The sequence below is a fragment of the Lolium rigidum genome, chromosome 6, assembly GCF_022539505.1.
Source record: "Lolium rigidum isolate FL_2022 chromosome 6, APGP_CSIRO_Lrig_0.1, whole genome shotgun sequence".
Classification (NCBI taxonomy): domain Eukaryota; kingdom Viridiplantae; phylum Streptophyta; class Magnoliopsida; order Poales; family Poaceae; genus Lolium; species Lolium rigidum.
Genome location: NC_061513.1, coordinates 109,019,967 through 109,042,488, shown reverse-complemented (window position 1 = coordinate 109,042,488; position 22,522 = coordinate 109,019,967). Strand labels below are relative to the sequence as shown.

General features: G+C 39.5%; 1 protein-coding gene across 1 annotated transcript; it reads right to left on the bottom strand.

Annotated features, from left to right (window-relative positions):
* Positions 1 to 17,665: 17,665 nt before the first annotated feature.
* Positions 17,666 to 20,325, bottom strand: LOC124661542 (probable hexosyltransferase MUCI70). The gene is made up of 6 exons (XM_047199404.1): positions 20,040 to 20,325; positions 19,378 to 19,604; positions 19,114 to 19,290; positions 18,858 to 19,013; positions 18,326 to 18,602; positions 17,666 to 18,158 (listed from the first exon to the last, which is right to left on the bottom strand). The coding sequence occupies exons 1-6, from the start codon at positions 20,323 to 20,325 to the stop codon at positions 17,905 to 17,907; spliced, it is 1,377 nt and encodes a 458-aa protein (XP_047055360.1). The 3' UTR covers positions 17,666 to 17,904.
* Between the last annotated feature and the right edge of the window lie 2,197 nt (positions 20,326 to 22,522).

Genomic DNA, 22,522 nt, shown 5'->3' with positions numbered 1-22,522 from the left:
TTTGGTTTCGAAATCCTAGTAACGAAATATTCTCGAAATCGGACGAAATCAACGCCCGGGTTCCTATTTTTCCCGGAACCATCCGGAACACACGAGAGCTGCCGGAGAAGGGGACGGGGCCACCAAACCACACCCCGGCGTGGCCAGGGGGGCGCCCCCCTACGGTTTGGGCAGCCCGTGGACCCTCCGACTCCGATTCTTCGCCTATTTAAGCCGTCGTGACCTAAAAACATCGACAGAAAAGACGAACCTCCAGAAAGACTCCAGGGGCGCCGCCACATCGCGAAACTCCAATTCGGGGGACGAAGTCTGCGTTCGGCACCTGCCGGGACGGGGAATTGCCCCGGAGCCGTCTCCACCGCCGTCTTCACCGCCATCTTCACCGCCATCGCTGCCTCCATGATGAGGAGGGAGTAATCCACCCCGAGGGCTGAGGGCTCCGCTGTAGCTATGTGGTTCATCTCTCTCCCATGTACCTCAATACAATAATCTCATGAGCTGCTTTACATGATTGAGATTCATATGAGTTTTGTATCACAATTCATCTATGTGCTACTCTAGTGAAGTTATTAAAGTAGTTCTATTCCTCCTGCACGTGTGCAAAGGTAATAGTGTGTGCACCGTGTTAGTACTTGGTTTATGCTATGATCATGATCTCTTGTAGATTGCGAAGTTAACTATTGCTATGATAATATTGATGTGATCTATTCCTCCTACATATGCATGAAGGTTACAGAGTGCATGCTATGCTAGTACTTGGTTTAGTCCATTGATCTATCTTACACTAAAGGTTACTAAAATATGAGCATTATTGTGGAGCTTGTTAACTCCGGCATTGAGGGTTCGTGTAATCCTACGCAATGTGTTCATCATCCAACAAAAGTGTAGAGTATGCATTTATCTATTACTGTTACTGTGATCAATGTTGAGAGTGTCCACTAGTGAAAGTGTAATCCCTAGGCCTTGTTCCTAAATACGCTATCGCTACTTGCTTATTGTTTCTTGCGTTACTCTTCGTTGCATTACTACTTGCTTGTTTCTTGTCCTGGGCAAAGCACTTTTACGGTGCCGTTGCTACTACTTATTCATACCACCTGTATTTCACTATCTCTTCGCCGAACTAGTGCACCTATTAGGTGTGTTGGGGACACAAGAGACTTCTTGCTTTGTGGTTGCGAGGGTTGCATGAGAGGGATATCTTTGACCTCTTCCTCCCTGAGTTCGATAAACCTTGGGTGATCCACTTAAGGGAAACTTGCTGCTGTTCTACAAACCTCTGCTCTTGGAGGCCCAACACTGTCTACAGGAAAGGAGGGGGAACGTAGACATCATTGATCTTCAGGTTATAGGATTAAATTGGCTGTACAACACATGCTAATGAAATGTTGTAGACTCACTAGTATTTTGTAAGCAATACTAGTACTGAACTGCCAAGTGGCACTCGGGGCTGCCAAGTGAAGCTGAGCTGATGCTTGGCTGATGGGGAGGAAGCAAATATAGTTTAGTGTTTTTTCGGAAGCCTTTCTATCCGTGGTTGTGCACTTGCTATGTGGTCATTGATTTTTGGTAATTGGCAATTGCTAGGATGTGTAAAACTAAGCCTAAAACTCCGGTAGTTTTTCGAAGTACTTGCAATTGCTTTTCTCTTGATATATGGCTGATTTTTCCATGTGCTTGTCCAATATCTATGTGTTGGTATTATAACGACCATGTTATTTTTCGAATACGACTATGGTGCACTAGCAGTTTTGTAGCATGTCTTAGGTGTCATATGCGTAGTCTATTGTCAATTTTTGTTCATTATCATCAGATATTCAGGATATGATTTCTTCCTTTCTAATTGTATCAGCTTTACGACTTTTTGTAGACATGATCAATACACAGGATCAATACACGGCAATTGTGTGTCTAGTTGACGCTTTGCTTGATATTTTAGGTGTGTATAATATGCTTTTTTGTCCACTGACTTTTTTCTATGTTTGTTTTTTCCTGTGTAGTGCTCATACTGGAAGAAGATTTGGTGACGACTTATCGAATTGGAATTCGAATTGTGTTAGTGCATCAGATCATGACGGTGTTTTTGGTTTGTCAAATGTTGATAGCTTGGATAATAGCTTATCATCTGGCGATAAAGTATGATTATTACTTCGGATTTGTCGCGGTTTATTTTTTTTCTTCTCGAAGTTACAGATGTATGTATGCTTTTTCACCCACATATCTGTCTCCTTTGCTAAAGGAAAATGTCAGGCCTGGGAGGAAGAGGATTTTGGACGATGCTTTGTTTGAGTTTTTTCGCAAAGAGGTTGTTTAGTTGCAGTATTTTTTTATGTAATTTCTTTTTTGGTGTACCAAGTTGAATTGATCATATTGTTGCTTGGTTGCTTGTTTTTATAGGCTGTCAAATCTCTCAAGAGGGACTTTGCTAAGTTCTGCAATGAATCTGTCATCTTTTCTAAGGTCACTTTTTCTAGTGTTGTTTTTTTGATAGTTTCCATGAAGTGCTTTTATTTTTTCGCTGTCCTCAATTCTTAACTATTTTTTCAGAGAAAACGGTTAAAGGAGCATGCTATTGGCAGAGAGTCGTTTACATCATATTCCATTAAGTACTTCTGCGAGATTGTGAAATCATTGGTCGACCAGTCGTAAGAATGTGATTAGGAATTTTGGTTTTGGTTGCCTCTTGTTGCTCGAGAAATGCGAGATTCCTTACATTTTTGTTCGTTGGATGCTGTGGGTGTGTCAACCATGTCACTCATCGGATAGTTGTAAACGATTCGAAGAGCATCTCAATCTCTAAGGATTCAATTCATTATGTCATTGGGTTGCCTAATTCTGGATGTGTTCCTATTCACGATAGTGAAGGTGGTGCAGATTTCCTTTTGAAAATGTTTGGATTGCCAAAGTTGCCTCACATTACTTTCTTTGGTAACAAACTAAAGTCTCGAGAGGTTTTGACCAGACAAAGAAGTCTTTGATACGTTTTATGGTCATTGCTTTCAAGTGTTTTCTGTTTCCTTCAAGCGGTGAGCTCCCCAACACTGATTACTTGTCTATCCTTCAAGATCCAGAATCTACAAGTTACGTTGATTTGTGTAAGCTTGTTTTTGAACATTTCATCTCCGGAGTGCATAGTTACAACGAGAACTTGTAAATTGATTGGGAGGAAGGGTAAATGTTTTGAGTTCTCCAACTACATTCTTTTTGTGAGTTATTTTCTTCTTTTCTTTTTTGAGTTATTTTTTGAACTATTTCTTTCTATTTTCGCTACAATCTCCGATTTTTTGCTTTTTTAAAAAATGATGGGGTATTTTTATGAAATGTATTTTGCAGGTTTACTATCTCGATTCTTTGGATTTTGGACCTATTATTCTTGATCAAGTTGTGCCTAGGGTTTCTGTTTGGAATGGGAGTTTGATAAAATTCTTCTCCGATTTAGACCATGTAAAGAATAATGTGTTTGGAAAGAGCTCTCTTAGGAATAACCTACCGTCATGCTATCTTCAGGTGTGATTCTATTTTGTATTATTCAGCATATGCTTTTTTTTATTCTGCTGTTCCTTTTCTTGACAATAGTGTTGAACAGTTTGTTGGCATGTTTTTCTTAGGGTGCGTTGCAGGATTCTTCGAAATGTGTTAAGGATGCTTCAAGTTTTAGTCCTGAACCAGCTTGTTTTTCCTTGGTCTTTACGAACAATTTATACTTGAGGTTTGGCAGTACTATTGAGCGAAAGGTAATGTTCCCTTTTGCTTAATTCGTTGTTCTTTTTTGTTTTTGATTTTTGGTTTTTGCGATATAACACTTATTCGTTTTACTGTCTGCTCCTTTTCATTTTCTATAGATTATTGATGGCATCATTGCTTCAGTTCAAACTGCAATTACTGTTCGAAATCCTAATGTGTCCAAAGCTGAACAGTGTGTTACAAATGTGTTGGATTTTCTCAATATCTCGAGGTGTTCTGAAAATGAGATACCCAAGTGTGCTGCTTCTCTAGATGGGGATATGAAAATCAGTTCTGAAGCTAATGTATAGTGTTTTTGCTACCTTGATTCTTGCTACTTATTGTTGTTTTACTCGTTGTTTAAATCTCTGTTTCTTATACATGACCCCTTTTATTGTTCTTTTTGTTGTTGTTGAGGTTAGCTGGACATAGCAAGCAAACTTGGCTTTGCCAACCAACATGATTTCTTCAAAACAGTAACAAATAGTGCAGTGAAGAATAATCTGACCGAAGTTTTTGGTAAGAATCTGGTTTCTATGTTTGTTTTCATATTCTTTGTAAGCATAATATATTCAACATTGGAGGAGGAATTTAATTACTTTTTTTATTCATTTTTCCATCAGAAACTCCAGAATGTGTGAGGAGGAACACATCTCAATTATGCTCTGTTAACACAGGTACTTCTTCTTCTATTTTTTCACCTTTATATTTTTTTGTTATAGCCAAAACTAAAAAATATTGTTTCACTCTATTGTATCAATAATGCTCTCTGTAAATATTTGTTTTGCTCTATTGTATGCCGACATTTAGATGTTGTTGTTGTTCAATTTAGATGATTTTATGCCATGGAGCTCCATTTAGATGATTTTGCTGTCCAATTTCATCAAAGAATAAATCATGCAGACATTGCCCTGCTTCATTTCTACATTTTTGTTTGTGTTTAATTTATTTCTTTTCTTTATGAATTTTCTCTGTTTTTTTACACTGATTTTTACATGAGTTTTAGGCTCTGATTTGATCATGGTTCATAGTTAGTTTGGCTCTGCCTAGTATGCTATGCTCATAATCAAGTACTAGCACTGTATCTTTTTTTATGGTATGCTTGCTGTCTTTTTGGCTCCCACGTTTACATCACTTATGAGTCCCCAAGTAGGGGGTTGTGTCAATACGGCATAGCAAGATAATTTAAGGGGGCTTCCATGCTTGGATCGGATGTAACCAATAATAGTTTCCATTCCGACATCCATCCATACAAGAAGCAAAATAAATTCCTGATGATTGATATTAAATGTTTATTTGTAGCTCCTGCAATACCTCCGTTGAGGAAGGTTATGTCAAGGTTTCCTCATAAAGTTCTCGATGATCAGTTCCATGTTGGTTTTAAAGAGTCTCCGGAATTTGTTATTGAGGACAGAAAACATGACAATAACAATGTGCACCAATCTATATCCTTTGGAGGTTTTGTGATCAACGACAATATGGCGAGATCTTACTTCAAAGAGTACATTCCGAGCAAGGTGCTTTGCTGACAAGGTAAAGTCCTTTCACCCAATTCAAAGGAGTTCTCGATCGAGTTTGTGATCACGAGTTCTAAGTTTGTGATCAGAGTTCTAAGTTTTGGATGGTATGTAATGGATCAGTGTTATCTCTTCCACATTTTTTTCTGTAGGTTGCTTCTGGTTTTGCTATACCTGAAGAAGTTACAGTAAAGAAGAATTCTAGTAGAATCACCAGTATCTCTGGATCCAAAGGAGCTCCTATCCTTGTACCTGAGTCCTCTCCGAAAGCAGTATGTATATATATCTCGGTTATAGTATTATTTTCTACTTCTTTTTTTGTTGTGTCTTTCCCCCTTTTTCTGAATTTTCATCTTATGTTTTTTCATCATAGATTTTGAATTCTCCCAAAGCTAGTAATGTGTCAAAGGATTTCCATTTGAGACAAGCTGAGCTTGCTAGCAAAAGTGATGAGCTGTACAACAAGTTGATTAACAAAGCACAACAACTTGCAATTGGAAGTCAGTTTGGAAATAACTTAGACAACTATATCGACCTGTCACAGGATGTTGCTGAAGAATTGTTCCCAAAAGATGATATTATCATTCTCCAGCCTAAAAACACTTTGGCTCTTCCTTTGGTTCAGAATCGTCGTTTCCCTGTGTCAAACCTTGATGTCAAGAATTTCTGTTCTATTGTTGAATTGGCATACACAAAGGGAGTTCAAAAGTATGTATATCTCATCTGTCTATATATCATGCGTTGCCATTTCCCTTAACAGGCATATACTTCTACAATCAGGACACCATGCGTTTTGTCTCTGATTTTGTTTTCATTTGCCGAGGTTATCTTGTGTTAAGTATTCAAAGGTTCATTGTAACTTCATATCCCTAGGGCAATCTTTGCAGAGGGAAGGTCACGTCGACAACTTCCTTATTCCAGTTTTTTGTCGCAAGTTGTTCGTGGATAATCATCCTAGTAAATCTGGGAGGCACCATTTCTTCTCCTTCATTGGTGTTAGTAACTCTGTTTTCACTCTTTAGTTTTTTCTCCTTTGCCTCGGACAATCTTTTTTAGCTCGAAATGTCATTGCACTTATTTGTTGTTTTGCGGGAAAACATTTTGGATTATAATAATGAATCTCGGCTTGATTTAATTTCCAAGGCTTTCATTGGTCTTTGCATCGGCTAGCAAAGGGAAAAGACTGGAGTTATCTGATAGGGTATTTGTTGTTTTGTTGTTTTCAGTTGTAATATGCCACTTTGTTCTACTATGCCATTCTTCTTTTTGTCATGTATCCATCTGTTTCTTTTTTGTAGCTATTTCTTCCAATTTGTCGCTCACGTCACTGGTTTACTTTCTCGGTTGATTTCAAATTCAAGCTGTTTGTCTTTCTTGATTCCATGTATAACAAGGACGATGATTTCCACACTTCCATCAAGAATGTCTTGGTAATTTGATTTTTCCATAAGCAAGAATATCAAGATATGTTTTTCGAATCCATGTGTGTCTCACTAATATTCATTTTTTGTGTTGACGTTCTTTTTGTTTTTATAGATAAACAACTTTGTGAAACTATGGAAAATTATATTCAAAAGTGAAGAGAATATTTTTAGAAGTTTTTCAATAATGTATGCCAAAGTCCCGAAGCAAGATAACGCGTAAGTTAGATTCTCCTTTTGTCATGTTGAAACTGCGTATATCTTTTTTCTATTTCTGTTACTTTTCAGGTTTGAGGTTTTTAAGAATCTCCCTTTTGTACTGATTTGGTTTCTCCATGTCTTTTTTTTGACAGTGATGATTGTGGGGTGTTTACTATGAAATTTATGGAAATTTTCAAACCGAGAGGTTGATACATGCTCTTTATTTTCCAAGGATGATATTATTCACATTAGAATTCGGTATGCCAACCGAGTTATTTTTACGCAAAAGGAACAATGTTGACAAATCAATCGTCCTCAACTACAAGATGCAGGTTTGTATTCTACCTCTTATTCTTTTTTCTTTTTTTCTGTATGTGTGTCTGATTTTTATAGGATTTTATATAAGTCTTTTCTTTGTTGTTTTGCAGACATAGGCCTTTTTTTTATTTTGTGGTGTTCGATTGGAATTAATAAGCAGGAATTTTCAATGTTGACGCATCATTTTGACGCCAAGTGATGGATACTAATACCTCCTGGGGTCAGAAATCAGTTTATTCTCCAGTGCTTGAAAGTGTTGACATGCATGCTTAGAGAAGAAAAAGGCCTGAGCTCTAGTCCTCAAGTTACCGCTTTTGCGCGCTGCTGATCTTTCCACATTTATCTGTTCATGTTATAGAACAAGAGTTGTCGAGAAGATAGCAGCGAGTTTATTATAACTATACATTAGTATATTCTATCCTTCTTTTATCCGTAAGACTTATTTGATTGAATGTTGTTTGTATCCGGTTCTTCGGTATTTGTGGACTTTTGTATCCAGGGTTCTTTTATTTTTCATTTTTTGTGCTTTTCATTACTTTTTCCGTGGGGGTTGGGGTTATATGAGGTAACTCCGCCTATCTAACATATTCTTTTTAGATAGCCGGTTCCAAGCCCGGATAAAGGAGGAGGATCTTTTTTTGATGGTTGTTTTAAATTCCATTATGGTTAATGTCGCCAGCTTAATGTTTTTTAGTCTTGTTCAGTTTACCAGTTTTCCCTATATTTTGTTTTTTCTTCAGTTTACCAAGTAGTGTAGTGTTTTGCTCATGCTTGGACAAAGGTGGTTAGAGCAGCATCATGTTAGTTAGTGGCAAACTGGTAAGTTTTGGTGGGGCAGCAGCATATGAGTTAGCGCCAAATTGGGGCAATGTGGTTTGAGCTGTACCATGTCACTTAGTATCATTTAAAGTAGTTTGGTTATTAGTTTACTTTGGGAAGGAGTTTATTTTCACTCGTTGTCATACATGTTTTTCTTTTAAAGATGAGGAAGTATGTGAATACAGGGGGGGCTACTATATGTTCAGTTTGTCCTTCAATTATTTGTCGGGCTCAGATGGGAACTTACACTAGAGGGACACAATTTTTTTTGATGAATTTTTGCGGATGGTGTTTCACTGGCAAATGCTAGTTAGCTTGGTTTTTCATATTTTTCGAGTTGCTTTACCATCTGACTATACTAAAAAGATTGTTTTTCCTTCCATTTTTAATTCAGTTTTGCACTTAATTTTGCTCGAGGATGGGAATATACTCCTTCTAGTGATGCCAACTGTCGGGCTCCTTTTTCTAGTGACTCCTTCTGTTTCAGTTTATATAGTTTTTTGTTTTCAAATTGCCTTTCTTCTTTTTTTCCATGCCTAGATGGGTGTTGAATGGAGTAGTAGTAGAAATAGCATGTAGCGAGTGACATTACGGTTTTATAACAAGATGCTTTTTGGACTACTAGTTTGTAAATAAGGTTGTGTGCTCGGTAGTGTCATATTTTACTCGATTGTTAAACGGGTGTATCACGGCTACGTATAGTTAATTTGTATTTGCTTGTAGGTTCTTATTTGTGAGAACAAAATTCATGTTTTCGCATCACAGGGACTTCATGATATGTTGGACTGCAGAGAATTTGCAAATTGAAGTACTTCTTACTAGTGGTAAGTACTCATATATCTCTCTGCTATTTTCCATTTGTACTCCCTTTTTTTCCTGTTTATATTTTTGCAATCTGTGTATGTAATGGATCAGTTCACACCAACATGTAATAATTTGAAGTACATCACGAATAATACATGTCACATGGTGTTCCTTGAGTTTACAATCATTTGACCTTAGAATAACACTATTACATAAATATGTCCTCCAACCATCACTTGCTTCTCCGCTACTTGCGGGGTGGTACAATTGTCGAAGATTCTTCCCGCTAATTGTGTTTCTGTCATTTCAACTCTGGGGTTCTTGATTGGTTTGAACTGCATCCTTTGTTTTTTTCCCCTTCTTTGCCGATTTCATGGCTGGAGAATTTGTACCTGCAATTTAAAAGTAGATTTTATTATGTAATGTAGTTTGATTACTTTGGTTTCTTCAGACTTATGATATCATAAGATCATATATTACTCGAACTTCGTAATTTTTGATTTTCGGGTCCTTTTTGGCTTTGGCAAATTGAATACCGGATGTTTGTTTGTACGAGTTCTTCAAAGTATGATCACCACTGCCACAGTGTGAGCATTTGTAGAACTTGTTTTGCTTTATTTTCTCCTTTATTGTCATCATCCTTGGGCGCCCTCTTGTATGTGCATGATCAGGGTTAAGTATGTCTATTGTTGCACTGGAACCTTCATGCACTGATGCATTGAACAAGTTCGAAACTGTCCTTGTCGATGTGGGCTGATCTGTGGGTTGCGTTTCTCCAGTGTCTTCTCGTACTCTGTCCATTGCTTCCAAGTGTTCTTCTATTCTTTTTGCTTCCTGTATCAGGTACTGGCATTTTTCTCTGCTCTTAGATCCTTTAGAAGCTGTCTGTGTCAAGATTCTTGTTAGCAAGCTGTACCTTAGACTATCATTGTCTATTTCTTCTGGTGCTGGTAGTCTGTAGTTGAGTTTTTTACTCTTCTTTCGCCATCTTTCAATTATGTACTTCTCTGGAATTTTCTCGACCTCAAGGTGCGGCATTACTTTAAGAATGTGAGAGCACAAGATGCCATCCTTCTCAAATTTGCAGCAAACACATGAGTATTCTTACGTACGTTTGTTCACCGACACTACATAGTTTCGTTGCTCGTGCTCTTTTATTACACAATTGCTGGCCCGGAACAAGACGAAAACTTTGTCCTTTTCTTGTTCTCGAATATTTAGCCTTGTAACATCCTTTAGTGTGAACTGGAATTTTTCGAAGATGGCAAGGTTGTATAAATCATGAGCTTGTCTTTCTATGTAGTATTTTGTCAAGAATTTAGTTGGGTTGACTTTCTTGTTTGCAACCTTATGGTCCAACTCATCTTCATTTGCATGTATTGTATCCATTATTCGCTGATACTCTCTCAGGAAGCTAGTCATGCTGAATTGTGCGCCAACTCCTTTCTTGAACAAGGCATTCGTTGCTTCACTTCTAGCTGTTGTCTGTATGAATGGGAAAAACTTTGTCTTGAAGTACACTGGAACATACTTCTTTCTATTGGTCCACATGTCCTCAAATACTTTCACACCAGACAACATTGTATTTTTCAATCATTTGTGGCCATAGTGTTTCAAATTCTTCTACTTGTCAATGAGTTATCGATAATGTCTTGCATCTCCTCATACAACCCTCCATTCTCTCGCAAATGTTGGTCCATTTTTGTCATCGCAATTCTTCTTCACATGGAACAAACAATTTCGTGTGTTGCGTTTGGGAAAACCTCTTTTATTGCACTTGCCCATTGACCTACACCGATCGGTCATTATTGATTGAGGAGGTATGCCACCCATTGTTGTTAGGAACTGTCTGAATAACCATTCAAATGAGTTTGCTTGTTCATTTATGATGAATCCGCAAGCAAACAAATATGTTTTCCCATGTGGTGATATTCCAACAAATGAAGCAAATGGTAAATTGTACTTGTTTGTCAAGAATGTTGTGTCAAAGCATATGCAATCTCCATATAGATGGTAGTACTTGTCTCGCCCTTGCATCGGACCGGAAAATGCTTTTAACTTTGTTCTCTCCATCTAGATCCAAAGAGTAATAAAAGCCAGGTTCTTCAGCTTGTTTCTTGTTAAACCAGGAGAGAACCTCCATGAGATCAGAGTGTTTTAGCTCTCTTGTAACTGTTGATGCATAGTTACAGACTTTGCGTTTGTTGTATGGAAGCTGCTCCATGCCACCTCTCATGTGTGCAAGAACTGAAACAATAAGTCTAGTTGGAATATTACATTGTTTCATAGTTCTTATAATCGATTTCTCCTCTTTTGTCATGTGGACGTGTGATCGGAAGAACCTACTCCCTGGTTCAAGAGGATGATTGTGCTCAAGTTTCAGGTTTGTTATCTTCCAAATACCATTTTTTTCATTGATTACCATCTCCACCTTGCAATCGGTCCTAACAAACACTGTTGTCCGTCTACGTGCCACAACTTTGTTCATGTTCGACCTACGTGTTATGTCCATGTTTACTGCATTTTATCGTTGCCCTTGTTATCTCATTGTTTCTTTTCTTGCTTGTCGTACGGTACACTGACGCCACAGCAATTGAAAAGCCAGCAGCATAAGAATATGTGTTCAAGAACCTGTGAGCATCCTCTCTTGATTTAAATTCCATCCCCTTCACTGGCTTTAGTTCTTCTGCTAGCGTTGTACTAGTGTTTTGAGTTGGGTGCTCATTGTTTTGATCTGTTGCTGCCTCCTCATTCTCTAGGAATATGTCAACATCTTCTTCGGTTATGTAATTTTTTCCTTCTTGTCCTTTTTCATCGATCTATCCGAATTTCTTTTTCTCGCAGAATCAGCTTTGCCATTGTTGTCATTACTTCGTCCAGATTCCATGTGTGGTCGAAGTCCTCGCCTATCCCCCTCTCCTTGGTCATCTTCATGGACAACCTAGGAAAGCATTTGTTCCGTTAAATTTAGATAGATATATGAAGTGCATCCCCTTTGTTTTTTGTTTTTACCTCGTCAAGTTGCATATCATTAAAGAAACTTGTCTCCCATGGAATATCTTCAGGCTCCTCATGCTCAGTATTTATCTGGCATTGTTGATGTGTCGATGTTGCTGAGGTTCTTTCAGCTTCCAAGTGTGCTTGTCCCTGCATGAACATGAAATATTAGGTAATTCGTAATCTCTTCTGGCATATCTTTTTTTTCTGAAAATGATATAATTCTCTGTAATTTTTATTGCCATACCTCGATATGTGTAGCTGAAGATGAATAGTTCATATCAAGTTCTCCATTCAGTAAAGCCATAAATGAAAATTTCCCCTGCAAATTTGGTAAGTTGTTTTTTTAAATTTAATTGTAGTAAATTTCTTCCTTTAATCTGTGGTTATCGCATTCAATGCTTTGTACCTGTATGGTCATTGATTCGTCGAATTGATTTTCACTGTCTGTCATTGTGCTTCCACCATTAATTACCTGCATGAAAATAATATGTCATTGTCAGTCTGTAAGTATTTGTCTCAGTACGTCAGTTTATATTGAGCCTTTAGTTTTTCAATTATAATTCTCTCAGTCACTGAGTTTTAATTCGAATTCTCAGCTACTCAGTCTGTAAGTTATAAGTTTCTCAGCTATTCAGTCTGTGAGTTTTAAGTCTGAGTCACTGAGTTAATATTGATACTACACTTGTCTTAGTCCCTCAGTTTGAGTCTTTAAAGTAATTTTTAGGAAACAAGTAATTCAGTACGTTAGTTGATATTGAGCCTTTAGTTTTTCAATTATAATTCTCTCAGTCACTGAGTTTTAATTCCAATTCTCAGCTACTCAGTCTGTAAGTTATAAGTTTCTCAGCTATTCAGTCTGTGAGTTTTAAGTCTGAGTCACTGAGTTAATATTGATACTACACTTGTCTTAGTCCCTCAGTTTGAGTCTTTAAAGTAATTTTTAGGAAACAAGTAAGATACTACACTTGTGTTGATGGTATGATTGTGTTCAGGTGTAATTTTTAGTCACTCAGTATATCATGTTCAGTTTTGTATTGTCCAATGGATAAGTTTGACAGTTTTTAGTTTTTAGTTTCTGAGTTACTCTGTATAGATTTTCTTCAGTATCTCAGTTTGTCGGTCGTTCTTCATTTTCAGTTTTAGAATTTCTTCAGGCTGTAATTAAGTGGCTCAGTTAGTTTAAGTTGCTCAGTTTGTTAGTTTAGTTTCAGCCTTTAGTTCTTCGATTTTCCTTCAATTTTTCTGCATTTTAGTAAATCATTCATTTGATAGTTTCAAGTCTTTCTAGTCCTTGAGTTTCTCAGTCACTCATTTAGAGCAACGGATTCCTCTCGGCCCCTCAGTTTTCATTTTGAGTTTATTATGTTGAAGTTATGTTCAGTCATTCTAGTCTCCGAGTTTCTCAGTTTCTCATTTTCTTCATTATTTATCTGGAATTTCTATTCAGTCTTTCATTTTTCTTCGTTTAGTCTTTTAGTCCTCAGTCTGTCAGTTATCTTATTTTCTTAGGTACTCAGTTTCTCTGCTTGCTCAGTGGCATCGTCTCTCTGTTTACATTCCCTACCGGATCCTATCCGACCTACGGCTGCAGTTGCTCTTCTCCGTCCATGCGCCACTCCAGCTGCAGTCGGTCGTTCTTCATTTTCAGTTTTAGAATTTCTTCAGGCTGTAATTAAGTGGCTCAGTTAGTTTAAGTTGCTCAGTTTGTTAGTTTAGTTTCAGCCTTTAGTTCTTCGATTTTCCTTCAATTTTTCTGCATTTTAGTAAATCATTCATTTCTATTGTAGGTTCTTGAGTTAACGATTGTTGTAGGTTCTAGAGTTCTCAGTATGTAGGGATCGCTTGTCTACAAAGAATACGGCGACAGATCGGTGTTCTAATCTCTAGTACCGGTTTCAGTTTTGGTCCACACATGATTTTTTTCAAGGATTGAATTAGGCAAGTGTGGGCTGGGCGGAGCAGAGAAGCGCGCATGCTACAGTAGGCCAATGGCCTGGAGCATGTGTAGGATCCTTAGTGTGTACCGCTTGCTTTAGGCAGGGCAGGCAGCTAGTCTCTGTGCATGTAGTTAGCTGCCTCATATGTATGCATTTCAAAATTTGTGAGCCTTCATTTTTATCTGAACACCATGATATCTGCCTTCATTTCAAATATATGTATGTCATTCAGTTAAAGTTGTTCATTTTACCCGATTTCACTCTTAGTTTTTTAGTTTAGCCTATTTTTGTCCGCCTTGCAGTTTTCATCAGAACACCACTCCAGCCACTGTACTCCTTGTGATCGGATCCACCACGACCTACAACTGCAGTAGCTCGTCTCCATCGAGGCACCACTCCAGCCGCTGCAATCCTCCACAAGGTACCTCTCTATCAGATGCTTTCTTCTTCTTTTTATTACCCCCTGAATGTTTAATTTTGCTAGCTCTCTTCATTTTGTGGGGGGTACTAAGCTGTGAGAATTAAAGAGGGGAAATTTGGTCTAGGAATTCTAGCCCCTGGCACCATTTTCTTCTCACAGTATGTATGTCATAATGCCATTCTTCCCAAATGTCACTGTACTTTTGTCAGCATACAGTGCTGCAATGCTTTTCAAAATTAGTCTCTCACCATCATACAATCTCTCTATTTTTCATTATTTTATATCACTACATTAGTTCTGTCAAACAAGAGTGATAGTTGTGCATCACTGTCTTGTGTTATGGGGGAGAGTTTCTTTTGTGACTGACAATTTCTTGTCATGAAACAGGCATGCAAGTCCGGATATGAAAACAAATGGAGAGATGTGTAGATTCGTGAGTTTCTAAGGATGAAGTGTTGCAGGTGATACTTGGGAACGAGGAACTAACTCGGGAATACGATGGATCTTCAAGTCCAGGTAGGATTTCGTGCGCTTTCCTTTCCCCTTCTTATTCCCTGGTGCTTGTTCATCATTGTCCTCCATCAGACTATCTCGTTCAAGCCTATTCTCGATCTGAATTAGGAGAGGAATATCTGGATGGAGTGGTTGGAGTCGGTAGATCTCGTGACTACTTTTTGCTTGCACGAGAAGTATGTCATCGTTGCTGTGTGTTTTCATGGGCTGTGTGCTTAGTCAGATCCCTGCTATATGGGCTTTAAGTGATGTTTTTTAGTAAGTTTGTTATATGGGCTGGACGTGCTGGTGGGGGTCCATGTTATATGGGTTTTCTGTTTCGGACTGAATGGGCTGAAACAGCTTAGTAAAAATGTGTCTGTTTTTGTAAAACTGAAACAGACAGAAAAATGTGTCTGTTTTTGTATAACTGAAACAGACAGTTTATCATTTAATTGAATTATTGGTTTTTGTGTCAAACAGATTTTTCTGTCTGCCAGCTGTCATCATTTGAATGGTTCAAAAAATGTGTCTGTTCCCCAATTGAAAAACAGCCGGCTGCTAGATAGTCACTCCCAAAAAAAAAACAACGCACGAGAAGAAGTTTAAGACTCCTAGCAAAACATAGCATTATTTATTTACTAATCTATACCTAATAATAAAGGGAGAAACGTTTCCGTGGTTTGTCCGTACAAACGTTTCTGGTTTCGTCCATCGTTCGTCGTCCGTCAAAGAAACCGATTAGTACACGATTACTTCTTTTGTGTTCCTTAGGTCGTCCTTCCGAAGGAAACCGGAAACAGCACGCACGCACGAACTCCTCCCTGTCCGGCGTGCGTCGACAAAACAACTGGGGTGGCCTATGAACTCCCTGTAGTTTTGCCTGCCATAATAAATTTACAAATTAAGACCCACGGAAGCTCACACCGTTATGATCGAGCTCCTAGCGCCAGAGCCCAACGATTCGCAGCGTAGGTCTTGGGCATCGTCGGCCTACTTCAGATCCTTCCGCGCCGCCGCCGAATCACCTAGCTAACTCAGACGTGTGGATGAGGTCGAGCTCCGCCCGTGGATCTCCGTGATCGAGGTCTGCTTTTGGACGCCGTGGCTGATCGCTGCCGGCACTGCCATACTCCATCTAAAATTAAGACCCAACAAAGCTCCTGTCCTCATGATCGAGGTCCAAGCGCCTAGAGCTGAAATATTCATGGCGCGGATTTTGGGCACCGTCGGTCTGCTTCGGTTCCTTCCACGCTGCCGCAGAATCACTAAACTCAGACGACATTGATGAGGTAGACCTATGCCATGATCGAGCTCTGCCCGAGGACGCCGTACGTGGTCGATCCCTGCCGGTGAGCCGACGCTGACGATTGGGAGATGGAGTGCAAGAAGATTAAAAGGAGTATGGCGCGATGCCCATGGCCTCTGTCAGATTCGACTCCGACTCCCCACCTCTCTGGGCGCGTCGTCGCCTGCTTGCGCGACAGATCCGTCCCCATCTATCGCACCATCCCTACTGTCGCTCTCCTGCATCCTCGGATCCTTCACCAACTACCTCAGGGGCCCAAACGGCAGAGTATATACGGCAGCTCGACTACCCGCTGGACGTTGGCCTGCTCTTCGTCGCGTTGAGCTCACCAACGGCACAGGCGACAGCTAAAGCACCAAACTACATTACTGCAGCTTTGGTTCACGGTTTGCTTGGCTAAAGTACTGCATGTTCAAAGTTATCTGAAATATTGGAGTTTCAGGTTTATGCGATGAACCATTATTATGAGGTTTGAGATGTAAATCACGGTGACTGATTTCAACTGTGATTCTAATGAGAGCAGTCACCATTGATGTTGAGCTCTTTCCCCTGTACGCCCATGTACGGATTCTTTGAGGGTTGCACAAAGTTAGGAAGGAATTTATTAAGTGTACATTTTTCCCTTCCCAATCATGTACATAATCGGTGGAGACTTCTATGAATTTTTTGTTATAAACTATCACGTTGTATCAAATGTTTGTGTTTAAGAGTGATATTTGGTAGTTATAAAAAAACGTGAGTGGAATATAAAGAGTGAGAAGAAAGACCGATATGAGGTAGATTAGATTAAATAGAAATACATTGATTCTCATTTACAAAGCCTAAAATAGTAGAATAAATACCCTGAATATCTCTATGGCGGGTCGCGGTCTCAGTTGCACCAGGTGCGGCGAGCATCACAGGAGGTCCGATATCTGGCGAAGTCGGTGGCTATGTCGAGCACGGATGAACCAATTTCGAGCACCTGAATTTGCAATTGATCTGGTTTTAGCCTAGGGTCTCAACTCTCAAGTCCTTTTTATCGCCTTCAGTTTTCGAAAGGAGGATTCTATGCCGGGCTCGGCAAAAAGAGAGAGGTCGTGTTGAATATGCTGATGCTAAGGGAGCAGAGTTGTGCGCCAATGTGGACTACGAGTTGATTGCAAGATGGTGAAGTGAGGGGTTCAAAATCTAATCTTTTTTGAATTAATTATGTTTATGAATAGGAGAAATGTGACCACCATTGATGATGGTGACAAAGAGAAGTGTCAACACATGTGGTTTGTTCGAGTGTATTTGTTTTTCCCGGTGCAACGCATGGGCAATTTTACTAGTTATTAATAATAATGAAGCTCGGCCGTTCCACGGAGCTGTGTGAAAAAAATCCCCTATAGTCACCCAAAAAAAAATCTAAATCCCCTATAGTCGCTAAAAGAAACTGAATTGCCTGTAAAAAACTAAAAGAGAAAATTATAATCCTACTAAGTAAAATTATAAAAATAATTTGTGTACTTCGCAGTCCCATGCCCGATGGCTAGCAAGAAGTTATATATACCATAGTTGGAACTTAGAACCGAAGGCAGTAAGGAATACATTCCGATTCACATCTAATAGAACTATTTACGCCCAAATTGCCTACAGCGTAAACAAGCACAAATGAGTATATATATTGACAAGAATGCACCAGATAAGTAGAGTATTTACAGCTAATGTCATACTTGTAAAACTAAAGCAGAATGTTGTTCCTTTCACCCAAACACAACATGATTTTTACAGGTAATATCAACAAACATAAAAGCAACTGCTTAGCGTCTATATCACAGGTGAAAGTCCGTATACAACAAGTCATGACGTTCCTTGAGGGAAGAGTCAAAAGAATAATTTACAACAAAATTGTGGATCAAGATAGAGGGAAGGTACATAAATCAACGGTTAGTTGACGATCAGTAAATGATCGTGAAAAAGATCAAGCGGCGGAAGAATCTGAATTCGTCTGTGCAAGAGGTTTTACTTTCCTTGTGTGACCGAGACTGTTAACAAGATCCCTTCTCGTGCAAACAGGAAACATGTTCATTCCTGGCATGTTTAGACGCCATAGTACATATGGAAAACTGAGTTGGTCCCGAGATGTGAAGCGAACAACTTCATTGAACCAAGCACACATGAAATGATTTGTCAATGGGGTCAGCTCTCTCACAATGATGGAAGCTTCGGCTAAAGCTGAAACAATAAAAACTTGATCAAATATTCATACCAACCACAGCCACATGTTTGGGACAGCATCCCACACACAGTGTAACTACCAATATAGAAAAATGAAACATCAGCATACGCAAGGTGAAGTGTCTTTCCATTAGAAAAAAAAAAACACAAAATCAAACACTAACCTTTTAATCCATGTAGTCTTTTATCATCTGGCATTCCGTCTCGACGATACTGAGTTAACTGAACCTCTACTTCTTCAGGAGTAGCCTTGTGCTTTTGAACAATCGCTTTCCCCTCATCATAGACGTTACTCCGTGCTCCATGTTCAGAAATAGCAAAGGTAGAGTTCGTTCTCCAAAGAAGCGCTTCAAGCACTCCTATGGGATCTCTTCTGAATTGGTATTTAGAGTCAACCCATATAGAGTACCTTGCTTCTGGGAAAAGTCGGTGAGTCAACATCTGCAAAATCATGATATGCAATTTACTACCAGAAATGTACACGGTTATGGAATTCTACACTTAAACGTTCTATGCCAATCTCTTTTTCAGGGGAATGCCTTTGAAATAATTACACAGAATAATACATCATCAAATAACACAAATAACAAACACGGCTTACAGAAATAGACTGCTTATAGGTCAAAATCCCATACGTTCCTAGATTTTCAAAATAAGGAAGCTACCATAGTTAACTGTGTCATCTTTAGATTTTACCTTTGGTATCTTTCCATTTAACCGTTGGTCCACAAAGGGGAGATTCTTGACAATAATGATACGCCACCTTCCTATCATTCCATTGTCACCAGTTACTTTTCCTTCAGCCTCTTGAGTTGATAATGTGACCTCATCCCAGAAAGCCACATAGCAGACCTGTTTAATCATAAGTCCATCCATCCAGAATCCACTGAGTCGTCAAATGTGATGCTTTACAAAGAGATTGCATTACTGAGAATCTTGAATGCTCAAATACCTTTCCAATAGAAGAATTGACCATTCCAATAGGTTGATAAAGATCATCCCCACCACCGAATGCGCATGTGGACACAACAACTTTACAAGCTCTCATGTATCTGGTGTCTTCATCGGAAATTCTGAAACCACCATTGTCACTGTAGAAACCGCAGTGCACATTGACAGTCTCATTCACCTGGGGAAGTAATGGAAACACAGTAAGCAGATGTACAAGAGCATAGTTTCATGAGGCAGAGAAGTGCATGTTAGTCAGCATTGGAACCTTAAAGCTGTCTTCTCTTTCAGGAAGTGTCTGAAACCCTGTAAACAAATTGAACCTGGTAGCTTCAGCGTGCTGCAGTAAATACGTGGAGTTTGCCTCCGGGTGGTATGAGTCATAGTCGTTGTCATCAGATTTGTATATGATCCTCTTGACCACAGCGTCAAGTCCCGAGCCGCCATGAAATACCAGATTCTCTATACTTTTCGGGCTAAGGAACTTCAAGCAAGCTGTCAATATCAAGAAGGAAACCAGTAATAATGTCATTACTTAGTCCATAAGCCACTGAGCAAAACAATTTGGAACGGTGTGTGCTCCCTGATCTGATAGTGCAACCTAATCTTGGGCGTCCGATTTGACTAATCAAGTACCAAATATTTGGCATGTAAGGAAATAAGAAGACCTTAGTCATAATCCTATTAGTTACATGGCTAGTTCAAATCTCCATTTGCCATGAAATACATCTAATGATTTGTGAAAATAGGCAGCAAGGACACCACCATTGTCTCACCAAATTATGCAATACAAAACTCGCATTACCGTCCGAGTCCTACAGTACGATTTCCCAAATCCGGGGCAACCCTGATTCGGAGTTGGGAACTAGAGGAGCATAGGGGAATTTGGGGACGGCCAACGCGTAGATCGAAACAGGGTAGGGGACTCACGCTCGCGCACGCCATGGACGAGGCGCGTGGTCGGGTCGAGGCGTCCAAGGCTGGATACTGGCGGGGCGGGGCTCGGAGAGGCGCGGAGCCGCGAGGCCTCGAAGAGGAGCAGCGCGACGGCCGGGAGGAGCAGGAGGATAGGCCACCACCTCGCGAGAAGCCGCACGGCGCGCTGCCCCAGGCTGCGGACCACCTTCCTCCGACCGGCGCGGGCACGCCGGGGCGCCGCGGCAGCGTCGTCGTCAGATACTGTGATGGAGATGCTCCGGATCGTCGACGACGGCATCGGAGGTAGCAGTGGTGGCGAAGTGGTGGCGGTGGTGGGTTTGCCATTTACTGGGTGGGCTTGGACGGAAGGTATGGGCTGGGTAGGTCGAAAATGGTGAATGGAACCTGGGTGCGCGCGCACCCATTTACGAAAAGTTCAAAAAAATGCTATTTAAAAGTTTTCAAAAAATGTGAAGTAAATTTTTGCATGTAGATATTATGTTGATACTTACTCATGTGTGTTTTCACGGAGAAATACTATTGTGTGTGACCTACACAAAAATGACAAAATGCAAATTCCTATTCCTGTGAATAGTACAAATTCCTGTTCACTATTCTTATTTGGACATTTTGTCATTTTTATACAGGCCACACACAATGGTATTTTTTCGTGAAAACTCACACGAGTAAGTATCAACATAATATGTATATGCAAAATTTTACTTCACATTTTTTGGAAACTTTTAAATAGCATTTTTTTTGAACTTTTCGTAAATGGGTGCGCGCGTACCCAGGTTCCATTCCTCCGGGTCGCTGGGTAGGTGTTGTACCTTGTGCCTAGCCTAGGCCCTGGATCCAGCTAAGACCACCGACGCTAACATCCTCTCGATGATCTCGAGGGAATGAATGAGGGATCCCAAAATAAAGCGATTTTTTTAAATAAACTATTTTTTCATCAATTTTATACGGGACTAGATCCAAGTCGACTGAGAATTAATAATTCTTAGTTGACCGATCTAAGCACGTTAATTTCTAACGACCTTAGCTAAGGAACAAGGCTACGAAACCAGACGCGGAGTGACGGTTTGAGACCGAACAGTTGAAAAATATGCTGCACCGTGAATACGTGAATACGGTCCAAATACGCGGCACGGAGTGAATGAGGGGTACCAAAATGAGTACATTTTTTCATTAATTTTAAAAATAATACACAATTTTAGAAATTTCTAAATCTAGCACTCGGTCGGCCAGCTGCCGATCGGCTGCCTAGTGCTGACCAACTATGAGGCTTGGACAAAAATCACAAAGTGTACATAATCTGCATGAACAACACCAAAATAGGCAGCTTGGTTGACAGTTGGCCGGACGATCGGCAGCCCTCTGACCGGCTGAGCTCTAGATTCAAAAAAATTAAAATCACGTATTATTTGTAAAATTGATGAATAAACATAAATTTTTTTAAAAAAATAGCCCAAAATAAATCAAAAGTTTGGTTAAATACTATTGAAACGACTCTTCCTAATAAGAGATTAGGTTAGAGTTTTGTTAGCCTTTTGTTTGTTGGCCTCCAACTCAAACGGAGATGGCATCGTTTACAATACATGTTCTTCAGCCCTTTGTTCGACGATAATAGTGGTGGTGTCAGGGATTACAATTCTCTAGGTATGGGCCTTTAGGTCTTACTTCGTTAGATCAATTTTGAATCTTTCCTCATGGTTGCCTGAGGAGGATATCCTCGCAATATTTTTCCAACTGCTACGTTCTCGATAATGGTGATTCATACTCTCGGCTCTCCACCGACGTCGACCAGGTTGTTCGGTTATTTTTCCCTGACATACTGGTGTTAGTACTCTTGCCAATGTTGATTGACTGCTTTAATGAATGTGTGTGTGCACGTAGTCTTGACATTGTGGCTCAAATTTAAACTATGGAAACCTTCGTTGGTACTTTCATGTCTATGGTTTGGTATCTATTTCGGCTGCTTTCCGAGAAGTATAAAATTGTGTCATGGAAGAAAGAATAATTTGAAGATTTTGATGATTGCTCGTTTCTTTTAGACTTTATTTTGTAAACATTGTAGTCAGCTTGTGTATCTCTACCACACACTATTTGTTACTATAAATATACGTGGTATTGATTGTTAAAAAAACTCTTCTATTATCTTATAAAAAAACTCTTCTATCATTCATACCGTAGATATTTTGATACACTCTTATTTTCTCCTTTCTTTTGTGAAAGGACGAGATGTCGCCTAGAGTGGGGTGAATATGCGTTATAAAACTCTTACGGATTTGGGTTATAAGAATGCGAAATTAAACTAATGTTTATTTTATAAGCATCCTAAATATGCTAGGCTCAACTAAGTGCAACAACAACAACTAGAGCTAAGCAATAAAGGCACAAGATATATGTAGCACAAGTGATAGCAAGATATATGTACTTCAAGCACGATGGCTATCACAAGGAAGGTCAGCTCGGGTATAGAAATAACCGAG